Source organism: Podarcis tiliguerta, assembly GCF_965153285.1.
Source record: "Podarcis tiliguerta genome assembly, chromosome: 5".
Classification (NCBI taxonomy): domain Eukaryota; kingdom Metazoa; phylum Chordata; class Lepidosauria; order Squamata; family Lacertidae; genus Podarcis; species Podarcis tiliguerta.
Genome location: NC_139538.1, coordinates 75,313,872 through 75,341,106, shown reverse-complemented (window position 1 = coordinate 75,341,106; position 27,235 = coordinate 75,313,872). Strand labels below are relative to the sequence as shown.

The window sequence follows — 27,235 nt, the reverse complement described above, 5'->3', positions numbered from 1 at the left end:
GTTTTCCCCAAAACGACAGTCACCTGCTTCTCAGTATAGCATAGCTTTCAAATTATTTTAAGCCATATGATTATTTCTGCATCAGAAAGACATTCCTTATTTTTAACACATTTCAGAACAGAATCAAACAAAATTAATAGGCATCATAAATGTGATTCTAGAAAAGAATGTGACGTAAAAGTGTGTTCTCAGCTAGCACTGTCTCTCCTATCTCAACAGATAGCCCCAGACTGTCTTTATTAAGACGGATTATCTATTCACACAAAATCTGGTTATTATCCTGCATCTTCTAGCGCAATTATCCCATCAATTTTCTAACTGCAGGAAGTCCAATAAGAAATGTGATGGGAAATTGCACTGGAAAGTATGGGGCAACCGTCACCAGCTGGCAACGCCTCATAACCACAACACAAATGTGTCAGGAAGACTACTCAATAAGCAGATGACGTTGTATAACCTCCGTGCAAGTTTTATTTGAATGTTCAACAGCCAGCTGGTCTGGAAACTTCCCCAGCAGCCCTTGATGCCCGGCTAGTCCTCAACCTGGCTTTCAAGCAGTCACTTGACTGGACAGCAAAAAAGGAAGAAAGGATCAGCTCATTCTAAAAATATTTTTACAGAAACTTCACTACCTGGTTTCACGGAGAAAATTCTTACTACCCACAGTCAATGAAGTGTCCACTTACAAAGCCTAGTCTACATGACCATGTATTAGCAGAGACCACTGAGTAAAAAACGCTTCAGCCTGGGGTCATTTCTTGAGATTGGAGGCAGAGCCATCTGAGCAAACCAAGAACCATGAAGGTGACTCCAGAAACCTGAATCAAATATCACTTGGTTGTATCCAAGACAGCATGAGCATAGAGATGGCTTGCCCAAGAGGAGTTTCCTCCTCCCTTCTCCAGACTACACTCTCCTGAGTCCCCTGAAAAGCTTCTCCTGAGCGAACTCTCTGGAAAGTTTTGGGATATGGGGCTGCAGTAGGAAGGGTAAATGGAGAAAATCAGTTGAGATTGCTTATATGTGCTTGTTGTGCATTAGATGCATTGGCCCGCAAATAATGTTAATTCCAGTTTCTAACATTTCAGGTTAAGGAAATACTCAAGACTACCAGCACAATACAAATGCATCCTCTAAACCAGGGGCAGCCAGTGTGATGTTCTCCTGATGATGCTGAACTACAACCCCCATAATCCGCTGCCATTGGCAATACTTGCTGAGGCTGGTGGGAGTTATAGTCCAACAAATATCTGAAGGGCACCAATTCCTTGCTTTAAACACTGAAAGTGTGTCAGTAAGCTCAAGTTATTTAGTGTTGTTGTTTTTTTACACATAAATTTTCTATTCTTACAAGTTGTTAAAATGAATTACCAGCACCACAAGAGGAGAATGGCAAGCTGTACCCATTCTCTACTTCAGTTATTGTATGAAATGAATCCACTAGGAAAACATGTACAGCTGTCAAAATGCAGCCACTACCTTAGAATGGTTTTCTGATTAGAAAAAGCAAAGAATAAGACAAGGTAATCTTCAGAGGAAGTAGGGGGAGGAAATCTCATTGGATTATGCAGGAAAGAGCCTTATTTGAGGGGAGGGGAGGAACATTTGACATTTATCAAAACCACAGACTGACACTTGGAAAAGAAAGGAGGAGACAGCTTACACCGACAGAGGTTAATTTGACTCTCTTTAATTGTTTCTGAAAGCTAAAATATGTCTCCTGCCAATCCCAGACTGCAATGATCTCTCAGGTGTATCTTACTTGACAAGCAATGCTTCATTTAAATGATTTCCATAATTTTAAATAAAGTTCAAATGTTTTATGAGTGTATAATAAGAATGTATTTTCTTCATTTTAAAGTGTAAACTTCTAATTTTTAAATAAAGCATGAGATAGTGCTCCCACCAGCTCCTTTCACAGTTTATATATTTCTCCAAGGCTCATAATGAACTCAGGCTTGCAAGAGAGGTGAAAAATAATAATTTAAAAAGGCCTCTTCAGCTATGTTTGGAGAAAGAGAAAGATCAAGTAAGTAGGCTTGTATACAGAAGGCAGAGAAATGCTATTGGGTGACAGAGAAAAAGCAGAATTGCTCAACACCTACTCTGCCTCTATCTTCACCCAAAAGGAAAGTACCGTATTTTTTGCCCCATAGGACGCACTTTTTCCCCTCCAAAAATGAAGGGGAAATGTGTGTGCGTCCTATGGGGTGAATGCAGGCTTTCCCTGAAGCCTGGAGAGCGAGAGGGGTCAGTGCGCACCGACCCCTCTCGCTCTCCATGCTTTGCACAGCTCTCGGCAAGGCGTGGGAGCCTGGCGCTGGGCTCCTGCGGCTTGCGGAGAGTTGCCTGCATACTGAAGGCTGGGCGCGCTGAGCTGAGTGCGCCCAGACTTCGCGCAGCTCTCTGCAAGGCGGGCTCCCGCAGCTTGCGGAGAGTTGCCTGTATGCCGAAGGCTGGGCGCGCTGAGAGTTGCCTGTTCTGGGGGCTGGGGTCGGGGGAAGCTCAGGCTTCCTCCGCCCCAGCCCCGCGCCTGGGGGGGAAATAAATTCCCCCCCCTTTATTCCCCCCCCCCAAAAAAAACTAGGTGCGCCTTATGGGATGGTGCGTCCTATAGGGCGAAAAATACGGTAGTGCCCAACCTGGTGATACGAGAATAAAGGGTGCAAGGAGGGAGATGCAGCCCAAGATAGGGAAAGAGGTGGTAAGGGAACACATAGCTGCTTTAAATGAATTAAAATCTCTAGGGCCTGATGAGCTGCACCTAAGGGTACTATAGGAGCTTGCAGGTGTAATATCAGATCCTCTATCTATAATCTTTGAGGATTCTTAGAGAACAGTTGAGGTCCCTGCACACTGGATAAATGTTGACCCCATCTTCAAAAGGCGGGGGGAAACCGAGGTAACTATGGACCGGTGAGCTTGACATCAGTACGAGGAAAGGTCTTAGAACAGATAATTCAACAACTGCTGCATATAAATGTTAATCTGAGCCCTTTGATATCAGTTTAAAATAAAGTCCATCCTGAGACACTTGAAATCTCGACTTTGAACAAATACTTAAATCTTATTGTTGCTTCATCTTTAAAATGCTTAACTCATATATTCAAAATGCATATAGTCCACAAAGCAACCATCTTTCAATTCTAGAGTTTAAAGAAGTTTGCAATTTGTTCAATAAAAAAGGAGTGTTTCTGCCCTTCTGCACAGGGGGGAAAAAACCTCCACTCTCCATCTGAAAGTTCAGTTTTATTAATACTGGATTCTGCAACTATAATATGACCTAGTATTTTTAAAGCGTACAAACTAAAATGAAACGGAGCATGGAGTAACAGGATAATATATTCTTGTGCCTTAGGTCATTCATTCCAAGCTTAAAAGCCTATGTTTATAGCACTGACCTCTCTCAGTACAGCTTGTTTCTTTTAGTACTGTCCAGACAATTATAAAAATGATTTATCAAAAAACCAGTCATCGGTACAAAGTGCTTATATATACTAGCTTTGCCATTTATTCTGGTTTTATTAATTGAAGCAACCATTTGATTAAAATTATATATGGGTTTTACATTCTACCTGACACGCCATCTATACAGAGTTTGTAAGTCAGAGAACAGGATCTGCCTTATTTTATGTACAACCCATAGTCTTTGAAGGCACTCTAGAAATAATTGCAAAGAAAGCAAAAACACTGCAATAAATATCTGGATTTTAGCTAACAACACTCCTACACCAAACGAGTGAACAGACATGAGGCAGGCATCCAAATATGTATTTTACCTATATAGAGTTTTCTGCAAAAAGGCTATGGCTCATCATCTGTATGTGTTCATAAATACAGTTGTTGTTATTATTAATTATTAATTTATTATTTCTACCCCGCCCATCTGGTTGGGTTTCCCCAGCCACACTAGGCAGCTTCCAACAAAATATTAAAAATACATTAAAACATCAATCATTCAAATCTTCCCTTCTGCCTTCAGATGTCTTCTAAACATCATATAGCTGTTTATTTCTTTGACACCTGATGGGAGGGCGTTCCACAGGGCGGGCGTCACTACCGAGAAGGCCCTCTGCCTGGTCCATGAAAACAAAAGTATTATAAATTCTCTTAGGACCAAACTCTGAATTACTATAATTGCATGGTTGCTGAAATAAAAATGGGAGGTTTATAAGACCCCCATGTGGTTGGAGGTGAGATTTAACCCTTTCCTGTACAGTCTCTATCCCAATGAATTTGCACCTCCTTTGAGTTGCAGTAAGCCTTAGGGCAGGCTTCCTCAAACTCGGCCCTCCAGATGTTTTGTGACTACAATTCCCATCATCCCTGACCACTGGTCCTGCTAGCTAGGGATCATGGGAGTTGTAGGCCAAAAACATCTGGAGGGCCGAGTTTGAGGAAGGCTGCCTTAGGGAGAAAAGCTGTCACTGGGGCACAACGCCTGGGGGCAGGGGCAGGATTTTAACCAGGAACGCAGAAAGGGAAGACCTCAACCTCCCTTCCCTGTGCACTACAGTCCCAATGAAAAGTCCCCACAGCACTTTGTATTATGAGTATCTTTTTAAAAACCAGACGCGCCTTAACATAAGAAGAGCCTTCTGGATCATGCTAAGGGCCCATCTAGTCCAGCATCCTGTTCTCACAGCGGCCAACCAGATGCCCGTGGGAAACCCTCATGCAGGATTCAAGCACAAGAGCACTCTCCCCTTCTGTGGTCTTCCATAGCTGGTATTCAGAAGTATTACTGATAGCAGCTATAGAGACAGAACATAGCCAACATGGCCAGCAGCCATTGAAAGCCTTGACCTCCATGAATTTGTCACTCCTCTTTTAATCGTCTGCTGACCATATAATTACAGCCTCTTTCCTTCAGGATCTTTGGAATACAGTGGTACCTCGGGTTACATACGCTTCAGGTTACAGTCTCTGCTAACCCAGAAATATTACCTCGGGTTAAGAACTTTGCTTCAGGTTAAGAACAGAAATCGTGCTCCGGCGGCGCAGCAGCAGCGGGAGGCCTCATTAGCTAAAGTGGTGCTTCAGGTTAAGAACAGTTTCAGGTTAAGAATGGACCTCCGGAACGAATTAAGTACTTAACCCGAGGTACCACTGTATCTAGATTAACATTTTTATTAATCAGCTAAAAGCTAAACATTTAGAAGTTTTTGAAAATCTGCCAAACTTAACAAGTAGATGTTATGAAACAATACAAATTCTCCATCTGGTTTGCTTCAGGAGACTAACTCCACCCAGACAGTTTTCATAAACCTTTCAGTTTCCCCTTAACTTTAAAAACAAAGGCCAAGACCAGTCGTTATTATATGAACTACTTGCATAGGCCTGTAACTGAATTCCAATCTGCATTTATTGTTTTATCATTTGTTGTTTGCCACCCTAGGCTCCTTTGGGAGGAAGGGAAAGAGAGAAGCAAGTAAATAAATAAAATACATAGCATACCTGCTCTGGATGGAATGCTTTCACTTCCTTTTGTAATTATAATTGTTTTGTTTTTAGAATTGTGTACTATCCTGCTGTAGTCCCCTTTGGAAGCTTGTGGTGAAGAGAAGGTAAGAAATCTTAAAATAAACATGACTTATGCACATTTTGGACTATGTCCATCTACAGTGAAAGCAATGCTTTGACTTTTCCTCATTTAAACATGCATCTGAAATTAAAGAAGATTAGCACTATTCAGGTCTAGAGGAATATTATTTTTTTTCTGTAGTGGAAGGGCTCCCTCTTCTGTTGGTATTTTAAAAACATAGTTAATACATGCAAGCATATTGCACAGAACTATGCATCTGGAGTGCAAGTTAGCTAACCCAAGCTAATAACACATGTGTTTCAACACATTTGCCTCAAAATATAATCAACTTGTTTCAAGGCAAATTAAGTTACATAGGTATAGGCCAAGAGCTCAGAACTCAAACCACAACCCTAAAACACCTCCTGAATGTTATGTTGATTCCACAAGAGATACCAACATTGTGTTATATTGACTAGAAACCATTCTTATAACCCCAGTAATGCAGACAAGGACCGAGAAATAGTGACTTGTTTAAATACACCTTGAAACTTAATCGTTTATGTGAGATGTAGCTGGGGGAGTTGGATGCTCCCTTCCCAGTTCTATGCCACAAGGTTGGGAGACTTTATATTCGAATAAATTTGGGAACAGTGTGGTTATCATAATCTACAAGTAGTGAAGTAGCTTGCAAGTTGAAAACCTGCATCTGATTTCACTATGTGTGGGGAGAGAGTAGGCTGGAGCAGATATAGCATTTAACCAACGCAATGTTGCGCCATGTAATATACTCTTGTCATTCTCACTCCAACCAAATCTCATATTGAGCAGTCCATAGCAGGCACTTGACCTTGTAACCAGTAGTAGAAATTAACCCTAAGCTTTACTTCAATGTTAGATCAAGCAGATCTCAACACTCTGTGGAATCAAGAGGAGTAAAAGAGTGGCCTACATGTCAGACACAAGGCTATTTCTGCATATTATAAAACAAGATATCCATGTCTGGACATCACAGTAAGCCCAAGTTCTTCCATCTGGGGTCTCCAGATGAGAATTCTTATTGCTCTCAGCCAACTTAACCGACAGGAACAAGCCAGCTTGAATCATGGCATCTTAAGCTCTCTATAGACATTTACAAAAATATCTGAATTATAATCATGAAGTGGGGGCAAGATAAACTGCTTATCACTTCAGTGACAAAAGCAGTAATTTGTGCTCATAAGTGCACAGAGGTACATTAACAATGCTTATTTAGGGCAAGATATTGCTTGTAAGAAATATAATATTTCATACATACTGGAAGAAGGACAGGGGGCTCCAGAATTGGTGTGCGGATTTGTTTGAGGTTTTATTAAACTACAACTTTTTTTAATGATTTTGTGCGCATCGTGCTTGCTTACCTCAACTAAAACTCAAAGCTAGCAAGTCTTCATTAGATTATCACACTCAAATGCAGTATCTTAGTAGAACCGGTTGTGTTTTAAAAAACCCACAAAAATACTAAGTAAGTGCTTTCTGAGTATCCAAGCAACTGTTAAATCAACAGAGTCATTTGTCTGATCTAAATATCTACACAGCACACACACACACACACACACACACACACACGGTAAGGGGAAACAGATGCACTGATGTGAGCTTGTAGGAATATAAAGGCTGGCTCCCACAGTGACATGCAAGAGGGATTGTTCATATTATCCCTTTCAAGTGTGCATCAGCAAAACGAACAGGGTACAGTCCTCTTTAGTTAGGAGATACAGACAACCGTATAGGCAAACCTTATGCATTTCTGCTCTGAAAATAGAGCTTCTCACTTTGGATATATATACAAATTATAACAGAATGAATATCAACAGCAATATCATAGAAAAGGCTGAGCTCAAGACAAGCATTTAACATCCTGGTCTCTCTTCTTGAGATATAAATTATTGACATATTGGAAAAATCCCTATCTACAGGGTTTTTTTTCCAGATGGTCATATTATCCCAGCTGTAGCATGCCAGATGTTTTACGTTTCAGTTCTAATTAAAGATATTAGTCTGAATAGCTTACAATTTTAGGTGTATAAGTACATTCAGCTGAGATCCTTTTTAAGTTTCTTACAAGATGCGCAAGTCTGAGAAATAGGTTAATTTTGTCCCGTGTTGTCATGTAAGATCAGTCATTTGGTACTGTGCTTTTCTAAAAGCCTTCCTCATCTAATATTATCATGGTTAAATGAAGTCAACCATTCCACATGGACACAAAAGCAACTCACGTGGAGAATAGGAAACAGAAATAGGAAGTAGGAAAAGTGCCATATTCTCTCTTTTCCATCCAAAAGTCAATTAAATAGTGGAGAACATATAGAGAGATTTAACCTCTCTCAACTTCAAGCCCATATGTTCTTATCAGAACAGCTGCTGCACAAGATCAATCTCATGACATCAATGGCCCATTCCCATTGCTTTGCTTTCTGAGAAAAACAAGAAAGGGGTAGAATTTTTTTTAAAAATAATCAAGGATCTTGAATGTCTCACCCATTGATGCTCCTAGCAAACATTCATTTGCAAAGCAAACTGCAGAATTATAAACTTGGCATTTGGTTAAGGGGGCATGTCACAAACTTGAATTGTATATGACCTTAATCTTCTCTTAGTGACTCCCAAGGAACTTTAAGCTCACCCAGTGCTTGTGTAAGGCTACTGTTGGCTCCTTATCATTGTTGACTTATTTCAAGTCAACAATAAATCCTTATGTGTCTCATTAATAGGACCAGCTCTGGGAGCTAAATTAAAATGGAAAGGGATCCTAATAGCATGGAGGCCAAAGGTTCTTCCATCTCTTATTTATGACTAGGGAATAATCAAGGCTGGACTGTGTACATTCGTCAGAAAGAATTAACGGGCAACATAGGCCAACAATGATCATTACTTTTGAAAAGCAATACTACTATAAAATAAGATACACCCTTAAAAAAACCCCAACCAGGCACTATTCACTTAATGCTGCTCCTTGTGAATAGCAAAAAAATTGCACTATTTCATTAATTTACCTTTCATTTATATAACTGCTAAACATCAGAGAAGAATGAAAAATAAATCTTTGATTAAAGATACAGGCTTCTAAAAGCATTCATTAGTACGGATGATCTTTATTCTGTAACTTATTGGAAATCTATTACAATTCCTTTGGGAGGAGAAACTGCCAAATTAAGTGAACTGATACATTAGGAATATAAATTATCGGAGTAAATGTTTGAGATTTAATTTAGTGGAACGTGACACAAGTGAGCCATAAAATACAGCTCATTACTTCCAGCAGCAGGTAAAAGGAAAACCAACATTAGCAGATTAGATTGATTGATTGATAAGATGTCATTTTTACTAAAATAGATTATATTCTCATCTTTAGAGAACTCTACTGAAAGAAAATAGCTGCTAGTACATAGCTACAAAATATCTTGCTCAAATGCTAGTGGAAAGGTTTGCACAATGCTATTAGTAAGTTCCACAGCAGTTCTCTTGTTTCCTCATGCAGAAGTACATATTTGGATTTAGTATCACTTTATCACTCAACATTCTAATTTAGGTATACGTACTACCCTGAGGACAAATATCATTTTGAGGAGCCACTGCCATCACCAACCTCCTTTCTGCAGTACTGTACACAGGAAGTACCTTAGTTGAATGCGTCTGAGGTGGATTTGTAGTAGACAACACAACTCTAACTCAGTTCTTTACTCTTCACTTCAGACTCCCGTTTCTTATCATAGGCACCTCCATAGTCCACTTACTATTCCTTTACTAAACAGGCTCAAACAATCCAACGGGCCTCAACTGCAACATAGACAAAATTCCATTCCACCCCTACTACTCATACAAAGACCTCCTGGGCATGGCCAGAAGATACCTCCTACTACATAAGAGCATCTGTGCCTTCATATATACTTTCCTTGTTTAGGGGCTAACCCCCCACCAAAAAAATACCCAACCCCCCTCTAGCCCTTCATAGTCTGATTACCTAATAAATTGTGGACACTTTAATTGTGTGCGTGTACACACATACAGAGATTCTGCCACCCTAATGTCCTGATGGATTAGATCCAACATTTATCTAGTCCAGCACCCTATTTCCAACAGTGGCCACAAGCAGGACCAAAGCACACTGGTCCTCTTCCTTTCATCTTCTCCAGCAACTGATAATTTAGATACTTCCAGGATCAGAAACAGCACGTAACAAACCATGAGACTAGGAGCCATCAATATCCTTACCTTCCATTAATTTGTATAATTTTCTTCTAAGGCCATCGAAGTTGGTGGGCATCACCATCTCTTGTGGTAGCAAATTCACAATTTAACTAACCTCTGTGCAAAGTGGTTTCTCTTCCTTTCCTGAATCTTCTACCACTCAGCTTCATAATATTCTAATATTTGAAGAGGGAAAGAACTTCTCCTAAACCACTTTCCCCACATAATTGTATACACCTCTAATATGTCCCCCACTTACTCACTTTTTTCTGAATTAAAAAGCCCCAAACACTAACTTCTACTCATAGGAGAGCTTCAACGGCCCCCTGATCACTGTGGTTTCTCTTTTCTACAATCATATAAACACTAATCACAAGGGCTAGAAACTTCTTCATTTGTACTAAAAACCAAAAAAAAGGTAGTAGATAGAAGATAGAAGATGCCATGGAATCCGGCATTTTGGGATCATAGTTTATTATCTACAGAGTGATCACAGTTACACGGATTTTAAGAATTGTACAGCGGTACTTTACTATTCTCCCTTGTCCCCTGTCCAGCCAGTTCTCTGATTTGAACTATTAGTCTCCCAAGCAAAAGGAAGCTAAGTCTACATGAAACATATTGCCTTAATAAGAGTAGAAGACGAACAAGTCAAAGCATCAGCTATTGCTGAAGCTCTGTCAGCTTGCAGTATCACTGGGATCAAACTCTGCATTTCACTCCATCTGGCATGTTCAAGTTAATCGGCAATCATCTCCATTTAGTCCCCAAGGAAACTCTATTCCCATTCAATAGCTAGCATGCTCTGGAACTGCAAAGCTTTCGGCAGCTGCCTTGGTAATTAACAGAATACCTCAAAGCTTTTGCAGTACTTAACTCTTATGCATAAGGTCAATTCTCTTTAAAATACATGCCTGAACAGTCAATATAGTTCTTCAGTTTTTGAAGGATAGACAGAAGTAATTCAAAGCTGTCAGTTAACTGTGCATGGGTTTTGTGCGTGTGCAAGTATGCAAACAAAAAGATGGTTAAATAGGTCACCACTTTTTCTTCTAGTTTTAATCATTGAAGTAATGTCATGTGACCCAGTAATCATTTGAATGTGTCACTCTAGCTTTACTCCTTAAATTTCTAAGACATTTCAAAATAATTTACTATTCTAATAAACCAGAAAACATCACCATTCTCTTTTTACTGAACCCTACTGCCTCTTCTGCAAAGGCCACTGAAACCATATACTGCTCTCTTTGGATGACATTCTCAATCCAATCCATCATATTCTTGAACTTTTAAGTGTCTCTTGCATGCTTTATTGCCATTTATAAGTGTCTCCTGTGTTTAACATTAGCTTAAAATACACAACTGCATTTTTAATAATAGAAAGGGGAAAGATGGTGCTCACATCCTTCTACTTTTCGGTATTAATGAGTGGAATCAAAATGAAATATTTTCGAATAGTACAGCCTCCGTCGTTTCTTAGTTTTGTCCAATTTCACTAAGTACTCACTCAGGTGATGGCTGTTACTGGAGAAATGTGCTGTATGTTTAACTGAGACATCACACCAAGTATGGTTTATGCTAACCATCGTTTAAAAAGAAAAACTATTGTAAGCATCCAAATATAAAGCAGGCAAACCATAGTTTAGGACATGTCTGCTTCTGTGTTTCACCATCCCAAAACTTACTTCTCTTCTCCATGGTAAAAGAACACCTGGAGGGAAGCAATTGTATTAACTATGACTTGTCAATTCAGGCATCACATTAATCTGAATTTAGTTAAAACTATGATTTGTAAACCCACTTCATATCATGGTTTCCAATTCTGGTTTGAGGGCCAATCACAAACTATGGTCTGTCAATTAAGAGCTCATGCCAAACCATACTTAAAACTTGTTTAGCCATTATCGGCTACAAAGTCTTAATTGAGTCACAAAGTCTGTTCCCATTGTTCTATCTATAATTATCGCTTCTGCACATGCTTCACTAAGTGCATTGACTTATTTACTGGTTAACATTACAAATAAATTATATTACAATAATGACAAAGAAACTAATAATGACAATATATATATTTATTTCATTTTCCAATATGAAAAACACTTGTTACCTTATCACAGAACTCAGTAAGGGCTGTGAAGTCCCATTTCTTGGCATATGCAACATTATATCTGAGAATAGCTTCCTATGAAACAAAAAGTGATAAAAAATGATCAGTAGGACAACTTGAATTTTGAGAAATCAGCACCCTCTGCTGGTCCAAGTAGTTCTGGACAATTTTTCAGCAATCCTTAGAAAACATACCCTGTCACAAGAAGATAAAGGAGAAGCAAAATTTCAGCAGACACAGAGTTGCAAGAATGGACCCATTGATCCATTCAGTCCAACACCTCCCACCCTGGAACAGAATTTCCCAAATTTAATTCATTCCCAGCAAAGGCCAATCCAACCCTTATTCTGGTAAAATCTTACCAATACTGTAGTAAGTTCAGAATTTATTTTCTTCAGTTACATACCTTTTACTGCTATTGATTTTAGTAATGGCACTTATTTTCAAAATCTTTGGTCAGTCTGATTTTCACAATTTGTGCTGATTTCATCTCTCTATTTAATTCAGATTTTCTAATTATACACATAATCATACAGAAAGGCTCTTAAACAGGTTCGTTACCACAGTGCACGCAGAATAGTGTAATCAATACGTGGCGGTATTTCCTTTCCAGAAATTCTCTCCATCTGACCCCCAATAACTTTTTAAATTCCATTAAGTTCAAAATGCAGTCTGGGGATTTAGCATGTGAGCTTTTTAAACAGGGAATGCTGCCAGCCTGCATAAGCTAGTCTCCCCTCCCCCCCGCCCCAATACACATTTAGCCTCTGATAAGCTTTTGTGCCAAATCTCCAACCAGCTTTTTATGTTATTTGTTTTCTTTTGTTTATAACTCTGCTATTTCATGCAAAGAGCTCCAACCAGGTGCTCTGTGACTTGGGAACCAATTCTCCTTGGGTTTCAGCCAAGGTGGGAACTGTATGTATTAAAACCTCAATGGTCATCACAACCCGGATTCTGCTCGGACATGAAAATAATGTCATATCAGAGACTCAGACCTATGTCACTGTCTATTACACCACTCCCCAATTTTCTTAACTCCCACTATCTCTGCAACATGTCCCTAAGGGTCACTCTTTTGACCCTTTTGAATGAGAACATGAAGTGACCGTCTGTTACATTGTGATTGGAATGTTGAGGTCTTAAAGGTAAAGGTAAAGGTACCCCTGCCTGTACGGGCCAGTTTTGCCAGACTCTAGGGTTGTGCACTCATCTCACTCTAAAGGCCGGGAGCCAGCGCTGTCCGCAGACACTTCCGGGTCACGTGGCCAGCGTGACATCGCTGCTCTGGCGAGCCAGCGCAGCACACGGAACGCCATTTACCTTTCTGCTGGTAAGCGGTCCCTATTTATCTACTTGCACCCGAGGGTGCTTTCGAACTGCTAGGTTGGCAGGCGCTGGGACCGAACGACAGGAGCGCACCCCGCCGCGGGGATTCAAACCGCCGACCTTTCGATCGGCAAGTCCTAGGTGCTGAGGCTTTAACCCACAGCGCCACCCGCGTCCCTATGTTGAGGTCTTAGATATATGTCAAATGTTCATAAGTGTACCAACCAAGCAAAATCATTTTGATTCCCAAACTGAGCAAATGTTTTCTCTGCAAGGTCAAAGTGGGAAACCTCCCCATTGTCTCTTTCCTCACAAATCCTTTTAAGATTTAAGACTTAAGATATGAATAGGGTGTGAGCCTGTGACCTGGCCCTGGAACTAAGTATTTATCATTACAAAAGACTGGCCAGGCTCCCCAGGGTATCCAATCAAGTAACCTGCCAGACAGGAGATAAGACAGGAGAAAAGCAACATTCAAATTTCTGTTTTAGACCGCCTTTTCTGTGATGTCGGTATGATGTATCTGGGGGGTGGTCTTAGGTTACACCCCTTCTGTGATGTATGTATGATGTATGGAGGGGTGGTCTTGAGCTTCAGGGCCGGGAATTTAAAATGTCTATATAAGGCCTTGCGTGCCATTGTTCTGGGTTCCTCCTCCCTCCCGTGTGGTGAGGGAGGACCCTGTTGCAACAGATCAATAAAGATCAGGCTTACTAGCTGCTTTGCTTCTCAATATTCTCTGGTTGGCCTCTGTGTTATTTTCTCCTACCAATAGGGAACCCATGTAAGGACTCTATATGGGCTCTTGGATACCCCATAAGAGAAAAAGGGCAGATTTTTGTTTACAACAACATAGAGTTTCCTCAGGCAAGATGGGGAAAAAATGCTGACAAAGTATACTATGCAATGCAATAGCATACAGACTGTCCAATAAAACAGTCTATTTGTACTAATCATTCTCAAAGTGCAGCACAGCAATATTTCACTGTGCTATCTTTCATGCAGTAGGATCTTGCAAAATTGATGGATGTTCATTTAACTGTGAAGCATGTAGTCATTCATTTGAGTTCCACTTCATCAACATCTTGAACCACCTACCCCTTTTCTAGCAACTGTATCAAGATGGGGTCAAACAGTTATTTCTATAGATGACAGGATAGGAATACAATCATAAATGGAAGGATGCCAGACTGCCTTACAGAGATGTTAGCACAGGTGTGATCAATTTCAATTTTCAAGCCTCTTTTTATCTTCTGTCCTGCAAACTCAGGCCACCATCAACCTGGATAGCAGGTTTTTTGCTTTATTGTTATTTATTATTTAAGCAGGTATAAATTTATAAATTTATTATTTAAGCAGGTATTTTGCTTTATTGTCATTGGTAGGCACCTAAGAAACACTGAAAACCCCATAATTTAACACCACTTGCATTACAAAGGACCTTGAGCTACAATAATAATTGTGTCCCATTTAGAAAAGGTATTTTCTCTATATTGGTAGTACATGAATAAGGATGCCAGGCAACTTTGAGTAGAATGAGCTTCTGTCATATAGGCAAAATTATCGAGTTACTTTTTATTCTTTACACATTACTAAAGCATTAGTGTCACAACACTAACAGAACTACTCATTCATAAAAGAACTGATAAGGTATTACATTTCTTTGCCTTCCCAGAAGATTGTGCTGAAACAACCATTTAGGCATTTTGAAATCAATTATTGGAGGGTTATTGAGTTGGGGGGGGTATTGGGTTGTTGTTTTTATTTTGATTATATATTTTGTAGTTTTGTGTTCTGGTTTTGTTCTGTGAGCCTGAGACCTTCAGGTATAGGGCAGTATATAAATTCAATAAATAAATATTTACTATTATATCACACAAACCAACTTAAATTTGTCTACACCAACTCTGGCTGCAGGGCAGAATGCAACGGAAAATGATGCTGCCACCTTGCTGAAGCTAAATATATATGGGTCTTGGCTGTGCCTGCATGGCAGACCACCCTGTTCTGAGAATCTTGGAAGCTCAAATTAAGAATACTTAAAGAAAAAAACAATTTTTTCCATGAGGATTATCAGCTTTAAATTCCACCATAATGGATTAAACATTCCAGCATGGTGAATGGGCTATAGCAAGGACTTAGGAAGGACCACACATTGCCGTAAAAAAACAGAGAGGGAACATGCTGTAATTATAAGCACATACTCTACACGCCCAGTTTCTGTTTTCCCCCACAAAAGAAGTATACTGACATACATAGGAAGACAGCAGCACCTACAGGAAATTTATTTAATATACTTTCAGTGATTTTGACCAGTTTGGCTTTCTGAACATGTTCTTAAAAAAGAATCTACCCAAGCTTATGTACACCTTCCAGTTACAGGTAAAGGTACCCCTGACCATTAGGTCTAGTTGTGGACAACTCTGGGGTTGCACGCTCATCTCGCTCTATAGGCCGAGGGAGCCAGCATTTGTCCGCAGACAGCTTCCAGGTCATGTGGCTAGCATGAGTAAGCAGCTTCTGGTGAACCAAAGCAGCACATGGAAATGCCGTTTACCTTCCTGCCAGAGCGGTACCTATTTACAGTGGTACCTCTGGATGCGAATGGGATCCATTCCGTAGCCCCGTTCGCATCCTGCTGCAAACGCAACCCGCATCTGCACGCGCTATGTCTGCACATGCACATGACGTCATTTTGAGCGTCTGCGCATGTGTGAGCGGCAAAACCTGGAAGTAACGCATTCTGTTACTTCCGGGTCGCCGCAGAGCGCAACCCGAAACTGCTCAAGGTAAAGGTAAAGGTACCACTGCCCGTACGGGCCAGTTGTGTCCGACTCTAGGGTTGCGTGCTCATCTCGCTCTAGAGGCCGTGAGCCGGCGCCGTCCGAAGACACTTCCGGGTCATGCGGCCAGCATGGCAAAGCTTACAGTTATACCTCAGGTTAAATTAGCTTCGGGTAGGTAAAACCTCAGTGCCTAGGACTTGCCAATCGTATGGTCAGCGGTTCGAATCACTGTGGCGGGGTGAACTCCCATCGTTCGGTCCCAGCTCCTGCCCACCTAGCAGTTCGAAAGCACTCTTAAGTGCAAGTACCTAGGTCTTTTATCTGCAACATGGGAGACATGTTGAATATTTTATTATACATGTCCATCTTTTTTTTCTTTTTTCCAGATGCAAAGGACAAAAACCTTTTACCTCCAATGTTGTATAGAAGAAGAAATTTTGGCAGGTAGTGAGAAATGCTACAGTTGAAATTCCATCCTCTATACAACTATGAAAAGTAAAGGAATACTGGCCTCTCTTTTGTTTTAAAAGCATAATAATAAAAGTGGTATGACATCACAATACAACCCACCTTAGGTCAGGATGTGACCCACCAGTTAACTGGAAACCAGTGACATATAGAGAGAGCAGTGAAATGTTTATGCTGATCTGTGGAGAATAGTCACTTTGTGCAGAGGTTTCTTACCTCCTAAAAATATTAGGCCATTTAGAAACTGGAAAATCTAATACTTGCAAATAACTTGTTTCACATAAACCACGATGTATTAGCAGCAATTGCCCAGCTGCCTTTTGAACCTGGAAATTATTGAGTTAGTACAAAGTAACTGGAAGGTGTTAGCAGTTCAGAAGCACGTCAAGTGCAAATAGATACAGTTATAAAAGGTAAAGGTACCCCTGCCCGTACGGGCCAGTCTTGACAGACTCTAGGGTTGTGCGCCCATCTCACTTAAGAGGCCGGGGGCCAGCGCTGTCCGGAGACACTTCCGGGTCACGTGGCCAGCATGACAAAGCCGCATCTGGCGAGCCAGCGCAGCACACGGAAACGCCGTTTACCTTCCCGCCAGTAAGCGGTCCCTATTTATCTACTTGCACCCAGAGGTGCTTTCGAACTGCTAGGTTGGCAGGCACTGGGACCGAGCAACGGGAGCGCACCCCACCGCAGGGATTCGAACCGCCGACCTTTCGATCGGCAAGCCCTAGGTGCTGAGGCTTTTACTCACAGCGCCACCCGCGTCCACTGGAACTCACCAGAACCCAGTTCCAGCACCTTTCAGATGGGCGCCATTGCCATTATAAGAGAACTCACAGTGCCATTATAAGAACTCATGGTGAGTTCTGCCACCTCTTTTTTTTTTCTTAGAAAAAAAGCACTGGTTCCAATGCTTTTGCAGGTTCAGAAAGTCAACTGGTTGAATTGCTCTACAGGAATTAAAAGTGCTATTGACAGGATCTGTTTATTTTTAAAACCATTGAACTGAAATTTAGTATTTAAAAGTATTTTTCATGGATACTGGTGCCAAGCATTTTATTCATTCTAATGTAAAGAGATATTATTTTTAAAAATACTATATAATCAGACCACACAATTCTACTTGTCATGCATCTGATGCAACTGTAAATAGTAGCCCTAAAAGGTGATTGAGTTGAAAGATAAGAAATATCATTGTACTTTCACCTGTTCTTAAACAACCTGTTTGGAGGAAACTAGCAGAGGTATATTTGCTCAGTTTTAGAATTTTCCCAAAGAGTCCCAAAGTTTTGATTTTGTTAAGCCACCCAAATCACAGGCTGTGTGTACCTTGCCAGTTGCCAAGATAGGAGGAAATGGTAGCATATCTGATGGTTTGGGTAATCAACAGTTCAATCATGTCACCTCTCCAAATCACAAAGTCAACTAGATATCCTCACGCTTTGGGGAGTGCAAAAATGTAACCATACTAAATCAGGTCATCCATTCTCTAATATTGTTAAGTGGAAACTTCTAACATTTCCAATTTTCTTACTATGCCAATAGATAGAAATCTCTTTGATGAAACCATTATTTCAAACTGGCTTTCAAACCAGTTTGTCAGCTCAGATGATAAGGTAAGTTATGGTTAGGCAAAACTGAAGAGAAAGTTTCCAAATTCCTCTTAGCCACAGTGCCGGAGGAGGAAAGGGGACCTACCTGCATATGTTGGTTCACATCATGCTAAATTATGGTTTAGCATGAGAACCAAATGCAGCCAATTATTTTTTTAGAAAGCATAGTGTTTTTCCACCTTACCTTCAAATCACGGGAGCTGGTGAACTTCTTAAGCAGTGAAGTCTGGATTAATTCCCATCGACTCCCAGCAGTTCTTTCACCATTCTTAAGAAAGAAAATAATATTTAAGATTCAGCTTAGAAAATTATATTCAGGCTCACAACTATCATGAAAATAATAGTGAATTGGAATAGAATGACTGCCTACTTGGTAATTGTGTCACAATTATGGAGGAAAAGAGGAGAGATCTATTGGTTCAGTTTTAGAATTCACAGGAGTCTGAAATTTGATACGGTAGCCAACAATTTTTATTTTCGTTAGCTAGTGGGTATACTATAGATGCACTTCTTAGTACATGCAAAGTGTCTTACCCTTTGGCCTGAGCAAATACAGCCTGCTGCTCACACAGAATTCAGGATGAAGACTTACAGGGCAAATGGAATACCTCACCTAAAAGCCTGACTCTCTCAAAGGCTCGTTCCAAAAATTAAGACTGCACTCATCTCTCTAGGAGCTGTACATAATTAAGACTCCCACTTTGCAAAATGTAGCCCTTGTTTTCCCCTCAACTCCAACTCAGCAGCAATTCACAATTAATATTGTCTCACACAGACCTTTCCAACTTTCCTGCCATAGGAAGATTCATAGAATCGTAGAGTTGGAAGGGATACCAAGGGTCATCTAGTCCAACCCCCTGCAATGCAGGAATATCTGCTAAAGCATCCGTGACAGGTGGCCATCTAACCTCTGCTTAAAATCCTCCAAGGAAGAGTCCACAACCTCCAAAGGGAGACTGTTCCATGGCTGAACACCTCTTACTATTCTTCACTCTTTACACCAAGGGTAGGCACCCTAAGACCCGGGGGCCGGATGCGGCCAATCACCTTCTCAATCCAGCACGCGGATGGTCTGTGAACCAGTGTGTTCCCCTGCTTTACACACATCCCGCAACACAAAGCTTTATTTATTTCGAGAAACAATACAATATGTTTTCATGGCTAAAAAGACAAGTAGTGAATACCATCCTTTTTCCTACAAAACAAAAAATAAAGTCCACTCCAGGTTTTTCTGCTGAAGACCCTTTCCTATAGCAGCTACAGATAGCTTTTTCTTCAATCAACCTTGGAAGAACAATGCTGAAGGGATTGGTGGAAAATGTCTAATTTCATCCCTCCTCCGGAGGAAAAATTGAGGCCAGTTACAAGTGGAATCTGGTACCTGAAGAAGAGCTGAGGGACTGGCATTCGACTCTGGTAAGGTGGGGGCAAAGAGTAGAGCTGCAGACATAGGTTAAGCACAGAAGCAAGAACAAGGACTGAGGAAAATAAAATGCTGCAGCTAGTTCCCATTCAGTCAGTGAATCAGATGACTATGGGGAGATGTGGCAGAATTAGTGATTCAGCAGCAGAGGTTGATCCGACATCACAGTTTAGCTACTAATAGGGAAAATGCCAGCATGTTTAAACAAACAAAAGGGGGGGGATATCAGGAAAGGAAACTACACACTAATTATAGCATTAAATTATTGGTCACCATTTTTAGCATGCCTCACCTCATCTTCTACTGGATATAAATTTTGTTCTGAACAAGGCATCTTAACATGCTTATTGTCCCACAAATCCTTATAATGTGTTGGGAAAGGTTTAGGCACTTCTCCTTCCTTCAAAAGATCTACCTGCAACAGAGAAAATATGTAAGGAGCACTGTATTAAATCTTACAAAAAGGAAGAAATTACCTGTGATCTTATCTGCAAGTACAATGCACATTAAAACTTAAAATATAAATACATATCCTACACTCCAAAAATACACAGGCAATAATGTCCAGTCTATGCAATATGCAAGAATTTGCATTACACTAAAATAAACATATTCAATACTATGCAGAAGTACAGTGGTACCTTGGTTCTTGAACTTAATCCGTTCCGGGAGTCCATTCTACTCCCAAAACCATTTGAAAACCAAGGCACAACTTCCGATTGGCTGCAGGAGCTTCCTGCACTCAAGCGGAAGCTGCATCGGATGTTCAGCTTCTGAAAAACATTCGCAAATCATAACACTTATTTCCGGGTTTGTGGCATTCGGGAGCCAATTTGTTCAACAACTAAGCCATTAGAGAAGCAAGGTACTACTGTAGGTAGTTCTAAGTTAGGCTGCAATGCTATGCAGAGCTACTTAACAAACTGCTCTCCCTCTAGAAGACCAAAGAGGCAATTTTGAGATAAGTTGCAGGCGGAAACATGTTTAAGTGCCTGCCCTCCACATGTCTGTGATCTCACTCATCCCTTCCTGAAGTGGTCGTCCTTTTAAAATAAAAGGTGGCAACACGGCATGAACATTTACACCTGTGTGCAACAGGTAGTTAGTCCCTAAATGCTGCTCTTCTGAATTCTAGGGTCTATTATTTTCAAGGCATGGCGATCTAAAGACCTCCACAACCTGCCGAATCAATATTTAATCCAAACTTTATGAAGAGAACAATAACTGTCTAGCTTTAATTTACAAAGGAAGCTTTGTTGGTAAAGCAACTTGGATTTTCATACTCTGATTGTCACTGTATGATTGGCAGATGGCCTCAAATGTGGCAGACGAGTCCCACACATTGGCATTCTTCTCATCTCTTCAATTGGTGTCCCAAACCATTTTTTATTAGTTGGAAGTGGAGGAGGAGTATATTTAGCAATCTTCCTTCCTGGTCGAGGCGGCTTTAATTCACATTGTTCATTCCTGCCATTAAAATGAAAGTTAAATTATCATCTTAAGCATGCCTTTTTCACTGAACAGAGACTCTCGGTGTCAAACATATGGTTTTTCCCTCTCTAGATGTCTTACTAACATCAAAACCAGTAATGCAGTATGTTTGCATCATGTAAACTAGCCTGATGCTTTTTATCTAACAGAAATAATTTCATTCTCTCCAAAATATAAACAGAGGAACTATTATTACACAGTGGGGGCAAAATATAATATTCTCAGAGGCACTTATGCTCACCGCCTCCATAAAAATCCTTGTATTTTGGAGGGAGGGGAAGCAAAATTTGCACTCTCTCTCTCTCTCTCACACACACACACAGGCTGAGCATATGAACATGCATATCATCCAGTAATGCATCATTTGGTAATACATTTCTTCTTGTCACATGACATGCAGCTCACAATTGCATGAGTGAACCACCTTTCTTGAAAAGTACTGTGTTTGAGGTGATATAAAGTAATAGGAAACAGCTATGATGTTTAATGATGTTTAATCTATGATGACTATTTCACATATCCAAGTCATCACTTGAAGTTTTTTTAAAGAACATTAGTGTTGAGTGGTGGGTAAGGGGATTTGCTGTACACTCAAAATGCTCACCTGCTGTCCTAAAACAATGGACACACCATAAACTCAAGTGAGCATATTCAGTTAATCTTGGGAGATGTTTGCAGGATACACAAAATTTATTCATTTATGAAAATAATTATATATAGCTCTTCAGCAGGTAGCTCCCAAAGCAGCTAACAATTTCACACACACACAACCCATAATGAAACAAATTAGCTCAGTTGGTTAAAGCATGGTGCTGATAACGCCAAGTTTGTGTGTTCAATCCCCATATTGACAGGCTGCATATTCTTGCATTGCAGCGAGTTTGACTAGATAATCCTCAGGGTCCCTTACAACTCTATGATTATTAATAATAATAGAATACCAACAGTCGAGCAATAAAAACCAGCAAAAGGGTGAAACATTCCATTCATGTGGAAATAGACAATCCTTTAGATACCCTAGTCACAAGCATTTTAGAACTTTAAACATAAGCACCAACACTTTCACATGCATCAAAATGAAACTGTTTAGGACCTGTTGAGATACCATGATCCCTGTAATCCAGTGGTGGGAAATCTCCTGATCACAGGTCTAATTAGGCATGGCAGGAGCCCTAGTTTGGCCTGCGGAGCCATTTTCTTCAAGTCACTCCAACCTGCCCTACACCTGACATCCTATAAGACAGATGCAAGGCAGGAAAGGATACGACTCCCTGCCATAAGTGGGATTTGCAGGCACCACCAATCAGATTGGTGATGCATGCAAAACCCTGTACCTTTGCCTATATGGTTTGATTTCAAACTGTACAAGCAAAGGAAAACATTCCAGCTGACAACATTGCTTCTGGTGATTGTCAGGTGGGTGGCCCCTTGCACTTGTCAAAATGACCCAAGGTGGGTAGAAGTCTGGATGATCCAATTTACCACCTCTGCTACAGCTGGTTCCATTTAGGCTCACAACTGTATTTTAAACAAACTGAAGTTTCTGATCAATCTTCAAAGGCATCCAACAAAGAAGGCCTTAAGGTAGTCTAACCTGGAAGTTACCAGAGCAGTTATATCTGTCCAGTAGGAGTTGTAGTTGCTGCACAAGCCTTAGCTTACACAATAACTCATGTTAAAGTAACACTGAATTAGACATGTTTTTATGTCTGTTTTCATAGATGTAAAGTTTTACTATATAGACAAGAATGAAATTCTAACTGCAGTGCTACTTGAGTGCAATAGTATGGAAAGAAGAAGGGGAGACAGATTACCTTTTCTCCTCTGTCCTGGGAACCCTCATGAAATGGGAAGTAATTTTAGAGTCCTTCCTCCCACAATGTTTGGCACCTTTGCATTCTGATGACACCGCTAGTGATATCCCAGGTGATTCAGTGGGCGTTTCACCCTGTTTGACTTGATTATCCATCCCTTCCAAGTGGAGATTAAATCGAGCACCTTCACCTCTCCGGGATTGTGACTTTCTTGAATCCAGGTCAGCCTTTCGAAACCGTGAGGATTTGTTTGGTGCTTTTGGCACATCAATGTCTTCTCGGTCCTCAAGAAGTGGACTGGTTTCTTCATCAGCCTCTGAGCCCTGACAGCTGTTTTTGGAATTATCTACATCCATTGGTGAGTCAGGTTCACTCTCTTTCTCAAAAGAAGGAGATTCCCCCCAGCATCCTTGATCTCTTTTCTGAGTGGCATACAAATCAGGTGAGCAAGCATCACAGCCTGCATCTGAAAGTGGGCTCTCAGGCACTACATCCACCTCCTCTGACTCAACAGCTATGCAAGTTACATGCTCAGAGTTGTAGTTCTTAAACGGCTGCAAATTTTGCAAAGTTGCTTGCCTTTCCGGATCATAGTCTTTTGATGACTGTTTTATATTTGCCACCTTCACAGGGCTGCCTGATGAAAGTTTCCTATGAGTACAGTTTTCCTGATTTTCATTGCAACCCCGATGGGCCTGACTGCCAGTTTTATGTGTTTGATTAGCATTAGCATTTTTCAACTGGTCTCCAGTTTGGATTCCTTTCAAAGACTCTGCTTCTGAAAGTTGATCCCTACCTAGCTGCTCAGCTTCCCAATTACGCAGGGCAGCAGTCTGAGGCAAGGCCACATGCCTGGTATTCATTTCCACAGGTAATCTGGAACAGCCCTGCTGAAGAACATCATCAGCATTTTTCACTTCGTGTTCAAAAACATTGTCTTGTTTTACAAATGTCATTTTGGGCTCTGCTTCTGTACTGCAAGTTTTGTTTTGTGAGCTGTAAAAAGACGAACAACACAAATACAAATAAAATGTTGTCCCATAACCAAAGGTAAAACTGATGTTTATCTTCCCACAAATTAACGCTATAGTAACGCTTCACTATTTTAATAAAGTTATTGCAATTCTTTGAGTCCAAGGCCATTTTCTTCAGTAGTGGCCGCACCACCTTCTTTAAGGTATCAGGCATTCCCCGTGCCCACCGGCTCAACACACCCAGTTAAATTTCAGCAGCCATCAGAGGCAGGGCTCAAAAGAGCAAGTTCATGCACTGGTAACCTCAAGACTTGATAATGCGGTGCATTCAATGTGGGGCTACCCTTGCGCCTGGTCCAGAAGCTGCAGCTGGAGCAAAATGCAGCGGCTAATAATAATTATTTATTATTTATACCCTGCCCACCTGGCTGGGTTTCCCCAGCCACTCTGGGTGGCTCCCAACAGAATTAATGATAATAATAATAATAAAAAAGCAATTAAACATCAGACATTAAAAGCTTCCCTAAACAGGGCTGTCTTCAGATGTCTTCTAAAAGATAGATAGTTGTTTATTTCCTTGACATCTGATGGGAGGGCGTTCCACAGGGCGGGAGCCTCTACCAAGAAAGCCCTCTGCGTGGTTCCCTGTAGCCTCACTTTTTGCAGTGAGGGAACCGCCAGAAGGCCCTCGGAGCTGGACCTCAGATGAACGATGGGGGTGGAGACGCAGTAAGTGTAGAATGAACAGAAGCACCAGGCATATTTTGATTATGAGTCCTTTTCTCTCCTTTTGTTACATTCTGGATAAATAAATTACCCCTGTGTTCTGTTTTTACCTTTTTGACTCCACTGTTTTGGGTCCTTTATTCTCCATCCAAGAGGTAATCCTCCTTTGTTTGTAAACTAGAGGGGGGAAAAGAAGAACCACAGTACAATATATTGCAACAACCAGCTTCCTATTTTAAAACCAAAAGAGATACAATATTATATTTTATAATTGTCTTGGCATCTGAATTATCTGCAAACTCCAAACTTGTTTCATGGTGCTTTAGCTAACTCTGGTAAGACAGCGAGGCATGCTCAAAAGGCAGCTGCAGCCAATCATAGCTTCCTGACAAGCATATCTGTATGATATGATAACAATAGGTTATCTGAGTAATCAAATTACTAATACCACAAGTTATTTAATTAAAATGTGTACTAGAAATGGCATTTCTTGGGTCAGCTCTTCTCCAATTCTGTTCATGCCTTACTCCATGAAGGTAAAGCAAATTCAGAACTATTAAATCAGTTGTTATTTTCAGGTTATTACTAAACAGAAAGTTGGATGAATTTATATGTACAATCAAATAGTTTGTACTATTTGAATTATTCAAAAATAAAACTGTCCAGAATTGATAAAATGAAAGAGAGAAGACCAGTGCATTTGAAACAATGCCTTGAGAAACTGTTGTGCTAAGAAAAGCTAAAAAGAGCACTGCAAACCAAGAGATTTCTTCAGTAACAGAAGCTCCACTTCTGTTTCAAAAGGAGGCGCCACTCAAATTCTCTCGGACTCGAGCCTTACACACCCAAGTGTGTATAATTCTGACACCTTCACTACACTGTATGGATTCCATGAAATATGTATGCTCTTGCCTATGAAAGCTCATGCCATAATAACTGGGTCAGTTTTTCAAGTGCCACAAGACATTTATGCCACTGTATACCAACAATGTATCCCTTCTCAGGCTGAGAATTTTTATTCACAACTTTTGAGTTTTACCAAGCAACTTTCTTTGTACAGTGGTACCTCGAGTTAAGTACTTAATTCATTCCGGAGGTCCGTTCTTAACCTGAAGCACCACTTAACCTGAAGCGTATGTAACCCAAGGTACCATTGTACTAGATAGTTCCTATCATTCATCAATCTTGATTGATCAAATAATAATTATCTTAATACATTCTGGCCTTTATAAATACACATTACCAGGGCCTCAACAACTAATCTAAGATGCTAAAACAATCAAATTCAGAAGCATACCCTTTGTTCCAAGTACTCATAAGAGTTGCAGAACAACATTATACAAAACTGTGATGCCAATAAATTGACTAGTCAAATACTGTTGTCAGTTAATTCTTGTCAAATGAACACCAAAGCCAAGAATGCTCTTATATGGCTTCCCTTCTAATTGCAGCATATTCTGTAAAGCGGAAGTGACCACTCTTCTTAGATGGAGCCACTGTCTTGTCAAACTATGACATTATACAAGCAGGACAATGATTTTCAGTTTTTAAAGGTAAATGTGACAAAAGCATCAGAACTTGTTTTAAATTACTGCAAGCGACTATGCCGAATCTGTCTACTTTACAGCCCAATCCTATGCACGTTGAGTAAGAAACGAGTACCACTTTATTCAATGGGCCCGTTTCCATCAATTGGTAGGGCACAAGACTCTTAAATCCCAGGTCCATGGGTTCGAGTCCCATGCCGGGCAAAAGATTGCATTGCAGGGGGGTGGGCTAGATGACCCTTAGGTTCTCTTCCAAGTTGCAGCGCGTCTCGTGGACCACAGCCTTAAACCCAAGCGTGATCCTGACATAAACAGCTTGGAAGGGCCGCAACCTTTCTCCCAAGCAGAGCACAGGGATCAAGGCTGGCACCATAAACCCAAAAGGAGAGCATGATGGCAGCTGTGGCAATGGAAACCCACACAACTGATGCGCGGGGGAAATGGAAATGCACACACCCCTTTCCCCACCCCCATCCCAGCAAACCAGATGAGAAAAGCAAGTGACTAAGAATGGGCCTTTCCCCTTCTTTTTGTAGAGAAAGGGTCCCCACGGCGACGCGAACCTTTGTTCCCCACTGTGACTGCGGGGCTGGCTTTGCTGCTGCTGGACCTTTGCTCCCTGCTGAAGGGAAGAGGCGGCTGCCACTGGGTCACTTTCCTCTTCCAGGAAGGGGGCTGCGCTTCTTCTTCCGAGCCGCTGCTGCTGCTGACGCCGACGGCAGAGGGGGCGAGCGGGGGGTCCGACCTGATCCTTTTCCTGGGGGCGTCAGACCCCGCACTCATGCTTGGGGGGAGCAGCACCCGCCCTCCGACCCTCCTCCGCTCGCCTCACACGCCCCGGTGGAAGTGGGGGACGACGACAGGGTCACCACCGGGGGGAAAGCGGGCCCGGGGGCGGCGAAGGGGCTCCGTGAGGGGGAAAGGCGACGGGGAAAGTTCCCTTCCACATTCTCCCGGCTGAGGGGAGCGAGGCGGCCACACGCACGCACGCCGGCCCTCCTAGCCGTTGTGAGGGCTTCTTATACCGCTCGAGGCTCCGCACCGCTTCTCTCTCTCAACCCCCAACGACCCGCCGCCTCTCGGACACACTCCCCAAGCTGAGGGACCAGCCTTCGTCGACGGCCTCCCTCTCCGCCCGCCGCTTCCCGTTTCCCGGCCGAGCCGGAAAGCAAGAGAGCGCCACCGTCGCAAAGCGGAAGTGGA

The 27,235-nt window shown here is 41.3% G+C and overlaps 1 protein-coding gene across 1 annotated transcript in view; it reads right to left on the bottom strand.

The window, feature by feature from the left end:
• Positions 1-27,235, bottom strand: part of PARG (poly(ADP-ribose) glycohydrolase) — a 68,973-nt gene extending 41,738 nt beyond the window's left edge. Inside the window, exons 1-7 of the mRNA XM_083439952.1 lie at positions 26,596-27,235; positions 24,596-24,662; positions 22,786-23,781; positions 20,764-20,947; positions 19,773-19,895; positions 18,242-18,325; positions 11,862-11,936 (exon numbers count right to left, since the gene is read on the bottom strand). Coding sequence (XP_083296078.1) covers positions 11,862-11,936; positions 18,242-18,325; positions 19,773-19,895; positions 20,764-20,947; positions 22,786-23,781; positions 24,596-24,662; positions 26,596-26,815 — 1,749 coding nt within the window. The 5' untranslated portion in view covers positions 26,816-27,235. The remainder of the gene's footprint in view (positions 1-11,861; positions 11,937-18,241; positions 18,326-19,772; positions 19,896-20,763; positions 20,948-22,785; positions 23,782-24,595; positions 24,663-26,595) is intronic.